Source organism: Lissotriton vulgaris, chromosome 5 (genome assembly GCF_964263255.1).
Source record: "Lissotriton vulgaris chromosome 5, aLisVul1.2, whole genome shotgun sequence".
NCBI classification, from domain to species: domain Eukaryota; kingdom Metazoa; phylum Chordata; class Amphibia; order Caudata; family Salamandridae; genus Lissotriton; species Lissotriton vulgaris.
The window spans coordinates 302701984-302714084 of NC_141693.1; the positions used below are offsets into that span (position 1 = coordinate 302701984).

Genomic DNA, 12101 nt, shown 5'->3' on the forward strand with positions numbered 1-12101 from the left:
TGCTGAGGCGTTGAGTGGTGCTGTTGCGTTTAGTGGTGCTGAGTGATGCTGTGGCGTTGAGTGATGCTGTGGCGCTGAGTGTTGCTGTGGCGCTGAGTGTTGCTGTGGCGTTGAGTGTTGCTGTGGCGTTGAGTGGTGCTGTGGCGTTGAGTGGTGCTGTGGCGTTGAGGGATGCTGTGCGCTGAGTGGTGCTGTGGCGTTGAGTGGTGCTGTGGCGTTGAGTGGTGCTGTGCGTTGAGTGATGCTGTGGCGTTGAGGGATGCTGTGGCGTTGAGGGATGCCCTGCACTGGGTTGTGCTGTGGCGTTGAGTGGTGATGTGGCGTTGAGTGGTGCTGTGGCATTGAGTGGTGCTGTGGCGTTGAGGGGTGCTGTGGCATTGAGTGGTGCAGAGTGATGCTGTGGCGTTGAGTGATGCTGTGGCGTTGAGTGATGCTGTGGCGTTGAGTGATGCTGTGGCGTTGAGTGATGCTGTGGCATTGAGTGATGCTGTGGCGTTGAGTGATGCTGTGGTATTGAGTGATGCTGTGGCGCTGAGTGAAGCTGTGGCGCTGAGTGAAGCTGTGGCGCTGTGTGAAGTTGTGGCGCTGAGTGAAGTTGTGGCGCTGAGTGAAGTTGTGGCGCTGAGTGAAGTTGTGGTGCTGTGGCACTGAGTGGTGCTGTGGCACTGAGTGGTGCTGTGGCGTTGAGTGGTGCTGAGGCGTTGAGTGGTGCTGTTGCGTTTAGTGGTGCTGAGTGATGCTGTGGCGTTGAGTGATGCTGTGGCGCTGAGTGTTGCTGTGGCGCTGAGTGTTGCTGTGGCGCTGAGTGTTGCTGTGGCGCTGAGTGATGCTGTGGCGTTGAGTGATGCTGTGGCGTTGAGTGATGCTGTGGCGTTGAGTGGTGCTGTGGCGTTGAGTGGTGCTGTGGCGTTGAGTGGTGCTGTGGCGTTGAGTGGTGCTGTTGCGTTGAGTGGTGCTGTGGCGTTGAGTGGTGCTGTGGCGTTGAGTGGTGCTGAGGCGTTGAGTGGTGCTGAGGCGTTGAGTGGTGCTGTTGCGTTGAGTGGTGCTGAGTGATGCTGTGGCGTTGAGTGATGCTGTGGGATGCTAATAAGGAGGATAGATAGAGGGTAGGAAAGAGAAAGGAGAGAAGAGGGGTGAAAGAAGGGTTGGCGTGGAGATGCAGAATACTCGACCCAAAGGTAATCAGAGCGCTTTACATGAGCACCAGTTGCATTACAGATGGACACATTCCGATTAAGTGATTTTCAATGCTTGTTTATTTTTGTCCTACGATATATGAGAGAAAATTAACCGGCATCTCTTATTAACAGCAGGTATCAAAGTGATATGGTTAAAATATTTGAATGTCTCTGAAATAATTAAAGTGGTTATTCATGAGCAGTAGACAGAACAATATGCATCAAACAAAGTATTCAAACTGTACTTTGGGTGAACATGGCGCTTAAGGATACCAAATCTATGCTTTACAACTCAAAAGCATAACTCCGAACAGTTACAGGTGAGCAAACCTGTGTATTTTCTCTGAACATCATTCAATAGCTCTAATGCAGTTTAGGTTTCCAAAATAATAGAGGTGTGTGTAACAACAGTAAGTGATCTCCAAGATTGTTAAAAAGAACACACCTAAATGAGAAGAGTCCTGCTGTCAGAGTTGCACTAAGCTAAGTTTTATGTTTATAAAAACAAAGCGTGAAGTGAAAATCAATATAACGGCACATGGAACTTTATAAAGCAACCACTTAAATTAGGGAAGAAAGTAAGTTGTTAAAAGCCCTCCTAGAGGCTCGTCAACCAGTGAAACCAGATGCTTTCACATTTGAAGTGTGCGCACAAGAAACACAGGGGACAAGGGAGAGGGCACGCAAGAGGACGGGCAGCAGGAGTGCGAAAGAGTAAGCAGCACCCGATAATGGTAGGAGAGGAACAGACAGAGCCTTAAGTGAAATGAACACGCCAAGCATTCTTGTTGGGAACTGATGAAGTTCTGCACTCACTGGCTTTATTTGTTTTGTAAGAGGAGCAGAGGCTGCGCTTGTTGGATGTGGCTTTGGTGTGGGGGGGCGGGGGAGCAGCAGCCTTTGATGTCTAGGGGTGTAACAGCGACAACTGGCATTGCGCAGAGGGGGGCGAGGGAGAGCATTCCTTTGAAGTCTGAAGCTCTTGCTGTGGCGGGTCTGATGCGTGCGACAAATGGTGGTTTGTGAGGTGGGGGGGGGGCGTAAGGGATTCCTTGGGAGCAAATGGGTGCGAGGCTACGTGCGTCTCACACGACTGGATAACATGAAGTGCACGTGAAGTCTGGTGCTGCGAGGCTGATGGGTTTGACGAATGGGAGCGAGGCTGATGGGTTTTGTGCACGCGCGTCTCACACGAGTGCACCACATGAACTGGACATAATCCTCTTGGAATCCGCTTGGTCAAAGAGTTTGTTTCCCCTACAATATGTCAGAGCTATAAATAGCTCGACCTAAAAATTCATACACATACATGCACGCACGCTCCCTCAACATTAAAGAATATTTATTGGGCAACGATGGTGATCTCGGGTACCTGGAGGCTCTGAAAGGAAAATCCTGCTGCCTCCTCTCACTGGCTGACTTTTTCAAAGGGCAGCCAGTCAGAGGAGGACCTTCCTTACCTCATCACAGAGTGGGATTAAGTCAGTGGGAGGTGCTGACCCCACCCCACTCTGTGACGAGCGTCACTGAGCAGTTCAGGGCTTAAAATTGAAGTGCCTACATCTGAACCTATAGGTGACGCTCCCCCTCGTCATGGGTCACACCCACGAGATTGTGAAATTGAAGCCCAATAAATATCAACAAGGTAGCCAGAGACTAGCGCTTATACAGTGCCTGGCTGTCTGACCAGGCCATGAAGAGTGTCTGTCGGGCTGACTTTCGCTCAGTCTGGCAGACTCTCTTCTTGTGTCGTAAAAAGGTGGAGGGTCACTCCCTTAACAATGGGCCCTGGCTGCCTAGTGCTAAAGCAGGGGTGCTCATGTCATTACCCAGCACCCTCCTATCATACGACACCTCACAGATCCACCCATTGTCCTCTATGCATTTATTAAGTCATGCCAGTAGTTTCCCTGTTTTTTTCCCTACATCATAGTCTTTTTTGCTGTGGTAGATATATATTGTTTGCCTTATTTTCCAAGGTTGCCCTTCATTTCTCTTTTAACCTTAAGTCTAAACTTCCTCCGTTGATGGGTCTTGCGTTACCTGTTTCTCGAGCTTCAGGATGTCTTTCCCTGTCTTTATGCTTCCCTCAAGCTTTTATTCTGTTCTTCTCCTCTGTCTGCGATAATATCTGTCCCCTCACTACGATCTTGTATGCTTCATATATAGTTGCCTCTGACCCCACATTTTCTTCAAAGTAGTGTTGGGTGGTCTGTGTAATTGAGGTATTTAGCTTCTTATCTTTTAAATACATGGGTTTCAGTATCCAACTCTCCACTTTTACTACTTTTGCAGTAAACCAAGATCTTGAAAGGTAAATGATCTGACACCCTCTTCACTTAGGAATGTCCCGGTGCAAATATATATAATCTAGGCTTGAATGTGTTTTAGGGCCGCTGAATAGATCAAGAACTGCCAAACTCCTCTGTTCAATCCCCTCCATATATCCACAAACCACAACTCTGGGACAGATTTTCCCAGCTGTGGTTCCCTTGCCCAGCCCTGTGCCATCACTAGTTCTGAGATTCGTGACTAGGTTAAAATCTCCTCCTATCACGAGCACAGCACCCGAGACCCGTAGCAAAAATCATCCTAGTTTCTCCAAAGTGCTCATCTGCTGGGGGTAGTGGTACCTTCTCTTTCATCTCCAGCACTGTTGCATAACATCCCTTGGGATCCTTCCAAGTTTGATCTGTAAGGAATTTCTTTGAGCCCCCACCTGCCCCCAAGTCTGTAGCAGACCTGGCATTTGCCACAAGTGTCTATGTATGAAACTGGGCTTTTGTTGTATTTGTTCCCCCACTTCTTGCCCCCTTTTTAGCTACTGGCTGTTGATTTTTAACTCTGACAGTGCACTGTAGCCTGCTAACCAGACCACAGTGCCAGTGCTCCTTCCTTAAAACAAGGTAATGTCTCATTGTTTCACAATTGGCTAAGGACTTTAGCCTTCCAGTAAGACCCTAGTAAATGGTACTTCATGTACCTAGGGCAGGGGTACTAAAGAGGGTCTCTAAGAGCTGCAGCATATCTTATGCCACCGTAAGGGACCCACTTACAAATCCCACACAGACTCCGTTGCAGACTGCTTGACTTGGTGCAAATCATGAATGAAAACCCGACATGACACACTCCTGTGTGTCATGCCAAATTCACTGCACCAAATATATGGAAGTCACCCCTACAGCAGGCCTTTGAGCCCTAAGACAGGGTGCATTATATTATATGTGAGGACGTACCTGCAAGAGCAGATGTGCCCTTGTGATGTCTAGTTAAACTACTTGAAAGTCTGAGTTTATTAAATACAACTTAAATCTAGATGTATTACCTTTCTTATACATATATAGCATCCATGTACCTATGCATCTCTATATTTATTACTTTACTCCTAATTTAGCTTCTCCAATGTACTACCCTATATCTCACTCTATGCTTCTCTCAATAAATCCTCTACTCTCTGACTCATCCCAAACCTCATTCTACTACTCTCTCCAATGCACTACCCTATGTATGATCCTATACCTCTCTCAATATATCCTCTGCCTCCACTCTGACTCATCCCAAACACCATACTACTACTATGACCCCCAAAATAACCCTTTCTAGACTCTTCCCTCCTCTACCCTTCTTGCATTATCTCAAACCTCTTCTACTATTCAGATCTCCAAAACAAGCGTTTCTAAACCCTTTACTCATGTATCCCTCCTAGACTAATGTTTCATCCTCTTTCTTCCTAATCTGCTTCGAAGACTCTTTCCCCCTCCATTTTTTCCTTTACTCATCGCAAACCTACTCCTACTGCTATGATCACCAAATAAACACTTTCTAGACCCTTTCATCTTCTATCCCTTGACTATCCTTTTCAATCCAACTAACAGACTCCCATGTCCACCGCTCAAATTAACTTCATATTTCCCTATACTAATTACCCACTAATCCTTTTTGGGCTCGGGAGTAGCATGCTACTCGCCGGAACGCTCGTTGACGCCTCGACAGGGGTAGTAAGCGCTGTATAATTGCAATTACAATTGAGTGCCATGCCTCAGCATTGGAGATAAAGGGAAATCTATACTGAAGGTTTTCCCTTGTACCAAGGTGAAAACTCAGAATGGCAAAATGTGTCCTGAGGGGAAAATGTGTGGCATTACCACACCAGTTAGAACCCCCCAGTGCTAGCGAAGGAGTTGGAATGAACCTCTTGGAGTAACTGAAGACCTATAATAAATCGGACATCTTTTAGTCTGCCTAGCCCGAAGATAAGGAACTGCTAACAATTAAATTCTGGTGTGTCAAAAGCCTGGTAAAGACCACGGTGATTAAGGCCGGACTCTGATTTGTCTGTACAAGAGCGCTGCCTTGCAGAAACCAGGTCTGAGGTACATAAGTTATATGGTAATGAAGGAGTTAAGATCTAGTACATATAATGATCACTCTCCCAGGTAATTCCTGAGGGGAATATTCCTTATTTCCAAGTCAAACAAAATCCTAGCAATGCAACAACTGAAACATTGAAGAAACCTGTGTTTGAGCGGTCAGGAGATGTCTGTGACCCTGAAGCAGGTGCAATTCGAATTGGTTTGTGGAAAACCAGACAAAGAGGAGGTGTGCAGAGTTAGTGCCAGAGCAAGAGAGAGGCAAGTTGCACATGCATTATCACAGCTATGCAGTATTTTGATTCTGTACAACTGCGTTTAAAGTAAAACCTCTTATTTTGTACGAAGGATGCTCACAAATATGTGATTTCTTAACTGACACGTCAAAACATATTTATGGAATTCCTGTTTTGGTAATTTTTCTGTTTATTCGTGAACAACTGTAAGAACAATACAAACTTGCCTGTATTCCCTCAAGAAGAGCTGCAGATAGTTCATTGTACAGTCTGCAGAAAAAGTGAACAAACAGTAGTATTTTATGATACATTTTGCTGTGGTTTAATTCCTCTTCATGCTTTGTGACTTTTCTGCCTTCTGTCGTCAGCCAGGGTTCGTCGTGCTCCTCCTTGTTGGGCTTTTCCATGTTGTCTGCGCCGTGATCCTCATTCAGAGCCCAAACATGATGGCCTTCAGAGTAGGGGGTGCATTGGAGAGCCTCCAGTCGCAGTACTTCATGCTGAATCTCTGTTTCTCCATGCTGACCTTCGACCTTCAGGCACAGGTAGTATGTCCTTTTTATTATAAATACAATACATAGTACTTTTTAGTGTCAGGATACTGGTTCTGTTCTAAAAACGTTACTTCTACAATGACTGAAGTTGTTTCATTTCTTGTATTTGTTGTCCTCAAAGAAGAGAGCTACACCGAGCCCATGGACCACTAATCGATCAAGGCTGCACTTATTTCACAAATTGTCAGAGAAGAATTGCCCTGCAAGAAGGCACCCTGACATGCTGGGAGCCTATAGCTACTTTTAAATGTAATCGATTAAGCACACCACCTACATGCTTATGTTGAGGATTTTGCACAGAAATTCTATGCAGGTATTACTGCTTTCACCAAGATGAGGATGAAAGGCCCCTTAACTAAAGTTTTTTTAAATTTAAGTTACTGGTCGAAGGATAACCCAAATAATAACGAGGTGGCCTAAACCTACTATTTTTGGGTCGAGTAATACCAACTGATTACTGCAGGTTTAAAGCTTGGTTCAAAGAAATACTCTGAGGTTGCCTGATTAACTTTATTTAATCTAGACTTGGTCATACCTTGATACAGGTCTACACACCAACTGATATGCAGTGTCCACGTGCTGTAGTTCAAATCATAGATATACTAGTAAATGAATTAATAATTTTCTACGAAGATTATCATTCAGTGTGTTTGACCAATGGCCTTGAGTTCCAGCAACCTTAACTGCTCGCGAAAAATGCATATAACAGCTTAGTAGTTTGTGGGGTTGTTATTGACATTGAGGGTAATCTGTCAGTCACTGGTATGAGTCAGGGGGGTCAACTCTACCTTCAGTACTTCCAAGAACTATCAAGGTGCCGTTGAGTTGATTCAAAGCTACACCTTCTTTCGAAGCTGACAAATAACTGCGCTTACACTGTGCCCAACACAAATATACCCAAGTGATCTCTTGAAGCTGATTATTTTCCAGTGGAGAAGTAAGATTATCATCAGCCAGTACCTTGGGTGGAGCACAAAAAGTTCGATTTGCATTTGGATATTTTTATTTTATTTTATTTTTATATAGTTGCATCTTTTTTTCTATATTTATTATTTGATAATATTGATTGTATTAGAGACGTGGTGCCCACTCCTGACCCAGGTGTTTAATGCATCAGTCCTGGAGAACACCCCTCCTACTTGGAGTGAATCCCTAATTCTACCTATTTACAAGAAGGGAGATAGAGGCGAGGCAAAGAACTATCGCCCTATCTCCCTTCTTGATTCCTCCCTGAAGATTATGAGTAGGGTTCTCCTTATAAGGCTTGAGGAGTGGGTTGAAGAAAATAATATCATGGCTGAATCCCAATTTGGTTTTCGCAAAGGCTTAGGGACTACGGAGCAGTGCCTTAACCTTGACCTCCTTATAGGGAAATATACGAGAGCGAAACAAGGGTCCCTATTTCTCTGTTTTGCCGATCTCTCGAGCGCCTTTGACCTTGTGGACCATGAACTCTTGTGGTGCACTTTACTGGCCATAGGCGCCCCCCGGCAATCATTCACTTTCTGGCTCGTCTCTATAATAAGCTGTCGGCCCAGATACGTTTTGGTCCGTCGGGTGAATGTACTGAGAAAATCAGGGTTAAGTCAGGCATAAGGCAGGGCTGTGTACTGGCCCCCCTGCTATTTTCCCTCTTTATAAATTCCATTGAATCTGAACTCAAAAAGGTCCAGGCTGATTCCCCTCAAGTCGGTGGACTTCCCGTACCAGTTCTGCTTTATGCCGACGATACGGTGCTTCTCTCGCGTACTCCAAATGGGCTACAGAAACTTATGAATACTTTTTATGATTTTATTAATGCGAGGAAATTGAAAATAAATAACACCAAGACCTTTATTATGGCCTGTGGTAAACGGATGAAGTCTGTTATGCCGTTCCATTTTAACAATCATAATATTGAGGTAGTGGATAGGTTCTGCTACCTCGGTGTTACCTTTAACAACAAGGGGACATGGTCCCAGGAGATCTCAAATGTTAATGGTAGAATGGCCAAAAGCTCATCTGGTATTTTTCGATTCGCTGCAAAGCTAGGAAGCCGTCGTATACCTGATATGGTAGACATTTACAGGCATAGATGTGCGTCTATTGCTCTGTACGGCTCTGGTATTTGGGGCTATAGTCAGCATAGGACACTGCAAAATACCGAGAATGGGTTCCTTAGAAGATTGCTTTGCCTACCTCCCTCGGCACCTACTGTACTGTGCCATAGCGAAGTCTGTTTAAATTATCTGACTGATCTTATGGGATTAAGACCCCTCATGGTATGGAGGTCAATATGGGCTAAAGAAGAGACTACTTTTTCTAGGAAGATTATCACCGATTGTTTGAAGTTGGACAAAGTCCTTAAGATTCCCTGGCTAAGCTATGTCTCTTCTACTTATGGCAAGGTATTTAATTTTGATATCATTAAGGATCCCTATTGTGCCGTTACTGTATCGAAAAAGGAACTTAAAGATGTTTTCATCCAAACTAAGTCTGATATGCGTAGGGTAAAGTGTACTACCATGTCTACCTATGTATTTTATCACACCACTAAACCTGAAGGAAAGGGCATGCCTATGTACTTAAAATTCATGACCAAGCAGTCCCATCAGTTTATTCTGACACGACTCAGACTTGGTATAGTACATAATTTAGTTGCCTTCCCTGAGATGAAACTTCCTAGCCATTCCCCCTGTCCTTGTGATGGTCAGACTAGGCAAAGTACTCGGCACTTCATGCTTATTTGTCCACTCTATATGCATCTTCGCCGTCTCTATCTCAGACCTATGTTTTTAAGATTATCGGTGTATACTATTACCCAAGCCATGGAATTATTATTTGCACTTGACTCTGCAGACACCTGTTTTTTTACTGCTACTTTTTTACTCAAAGCCATTTCTCATAGGAAAAGTCTGGTGTTTTAAATCTTCCGAAATTTTTCATTTCTGAGCTATTGTTTTATTATAATGTTTGTATTGTGTTTTATTGTACGCTTTTGTGATTGTTTTTAATAGTCGAATAAAGCTTGAAATTGATTGATTGACTTGTGCAGTACTTGTAATCAACTAACCTTTTATCCTTAGTTAATGTGTGTCTGAGAACATTGAGTAACGTTTCTCTTTCACTATTCCTCCTCTTCAGCTCTGCCTCTGTGTACTTCTTTTGACATCAGGTTTGCAGCACATCTCTGAGCTTCACAGCATCATCTTGGGAATCGGAGTCGCCTGGGCTTTCCTCAAAGTAGTCATTGGCACCATGGCAGTAAGTGTTGACCATCAGGATCCTTTTGTTAGAAAAGGGTTGCATGCTGCAATAGTTTATGGAGCTCTAGAGAAAGTCATCAACAACTGTTTTACATTATTCAGTCAGGAGTGTATACCACCTTTCTTAAAGTGGTCTCTAAATGTGACACATGCTTAGTGGTACTCCCCAGTCAGTCCACTCCTCTCGGTCATTGCTGAATCATCTTGTCAATATTATCATTCATATTTTACAACTTTTCATTTATTTGCAACATCAAACCCCATTGGTAAAGTGTTTTAAAGATTCAAATATTTGTCAAGGGTTGTCATGGTATCCATGCATTTGCAAACCTTTAATGCCCAGTGTTACTCGCTCTTTATGAGGGGTCATTGCATGGATGTCATTTAGGGATCAACCCCTGGCTTGCCCACTGTGACCCCTGGCTCTACTTTTGCAGCCCCTGGCCTCATAGGAAGCAAAATCAGTGCCAAGAAGACATGGGCGTCGTGCTCCAGTTTTGTTTTCTGCTCATTTTATACTACACTAATAGTGAATACTGATATGTCTTCAATATTAATGTATCATCAGAAGCTAGAACGAGACCTTCAATGGCAGATGCTCTTGAATATATGTAGTGTGCGTTCTTATGGGTGAGAGTGTGTTTGCACGCACGTGAACATGTGTGTGAGTGTGTGTCTGTGTGAGTAGACGTGAGCGAGAGTCCCTGACAAGTAGGGAGTGATAATAAGCGAGATTGAGTGTCAGTGAGTATTAGTGGGTCAGAATGAGTGACATAAGAATGAGTGCACATGAGCACGTATGAGTGAGGATGAAGGAGAGAATGAGTGAGAGTGTATGAGAATGATGGAGTGACTGCAAGTGAGCATGAGTAAATGTGACTGAGTCAAAGTAAGAATGAGTGAGAATGAGCTAGAGCATGTGCACGACAGTGAGTGAGAATAAATGAGTGCAAGTTAGAATGAATGAAGGAGTGTGAGTGAGAATGTGGTGTTATGCTTGCTAGTCTGGCATTTACCCTGGTATATGGAAGGTAATTGTTGGCTTATAGAGACACACATAGACAAATACTGCTCCTTGCGGCAATTGTTAGCATGACAGGCACCTGTGAAAAATACTGGCACTGGCATACTGAGGGCAATTCTTGCCTTAGTGGGCACCCATGGAAAAAAGCTGGCACTAGCACACTTAAGCAAATTGTTGGCATAGGGGCACTCGTGGCAAAATTCTAGTGCTAGCTCATAGTAAATACTTCCTGGCATAAGTGAGAAAAACCATTACATATGGGAGGAGAGCAACCGTGACAAAATACAGGCCCTGACATACTAGAGATAATTTGACATGTGAGTAATCCAAGGTATATTATGGCATTAATTGCAAGATTCTGACACCGGAACATTGTAGGTAATTTTGGGCATATGAAGGCCCCTCAGACAAAATGCTGGCCCTGGCAGAATGGAGGTGATTTTTGACATAAGGGTCTACATAGCACATTCTGAAAACAATGGGGTGATCTTCATTGGCATAGCACTCCTTGAGAGAAGTTGAATATGAATGAGTGTCCTTTCAGGGCCTATTACTTTTTGCAAATTTATTTAAAATTTTACTTTTTAATACACTATTTGCTTGCCAGTTTTTGAAAAATGTTGTCAAAGGTAGACCACCCCCCCCCCCCCTTTGAAACCGACCAAGAATTTGTCTGCTCACTACAATTCAGGTTAAGTATTACACCACACTACTTTACTGCTTTCATACAGTTTGCACCATAATATGTGATTTCTAAAATAGTCCTTTTTTCTGTGATATGTTATACTCATCATGCAGTTATTGCAGAACTTCAGCGAGGACAATAATTGAGATGTATTCATGCTTTCGGTCATGTGATACCAATTTCTGAAGACATTTATGGTGGAATATCATAAGATGTCACTTCCTGTGATGTCATTAAGGTCAAAGGGTGGGTGATGTCACTTCCGCTACCCCAGTCATTTTAGTGAATCAACATCCATGAGGTTCATATTGCCATTTAAAAAATCAGGTTGGAGTTAGGTCTGTACTATTCTCATGAGGATTAAGCTTAACCAACATCTTACTAACTTAACATTTCAGGATGCACGTGAAATCACGTTTAAGGTTTTTTTTCTAGCAACTCTGGTACCTTGGCATTAACTATACAGCTGCTGTCAACCAACCATGTTTATATCATTTTCCCATAGTACTGCACGGTCCTAATGCCCGTGATTAGTGGTATTCTTAGGTTATGTTATGTTATATTTATTTATATCGCGCATGACTACCCCAGCAACAGGGCGTCCCAGCGCTTGCGGACATACCTAATTATAGTGCGGCCAAATGGAGGTGTAAATGCCAATTACCAGGAAATCCTAAGCAGAAGAAAACAACCAGGTTTTAATGTGTTTTCGGAAAAGAAGATGGTTAGAAATCGTGCGTATGCTTAAGGGAATGGAGTTCCAGAGTTTTGGAGCAAGATACCTGAATGACCGGCCACCTGCTCTGCAC

General features: G+C 43.7%; 1 protein-coding gene across 1 annotated transcript in view; it reads left to right on the plus strand.

Annotated features, from left to right (window-relative positions):
* Window positions 1–12101, plus strand: part of LOC147710777 (uncharacterized) — a 209306-nt gene that overhangs the window by 104405 nt on the left and 92800 nt on the right. The window contains exons 5-6 of the mRNA XM_086921523.1: window positions 6153–6329; window positions 9462–9581. Coding sequence (XP_086777649.1) covers window positions 6153–6329; window positions 9462–9581 — 297 coding nt within the window. The remainder of the gene's footprint in view (window positions 1–6152; window positions 6330–9461; window positions 9582–12101) is intronic.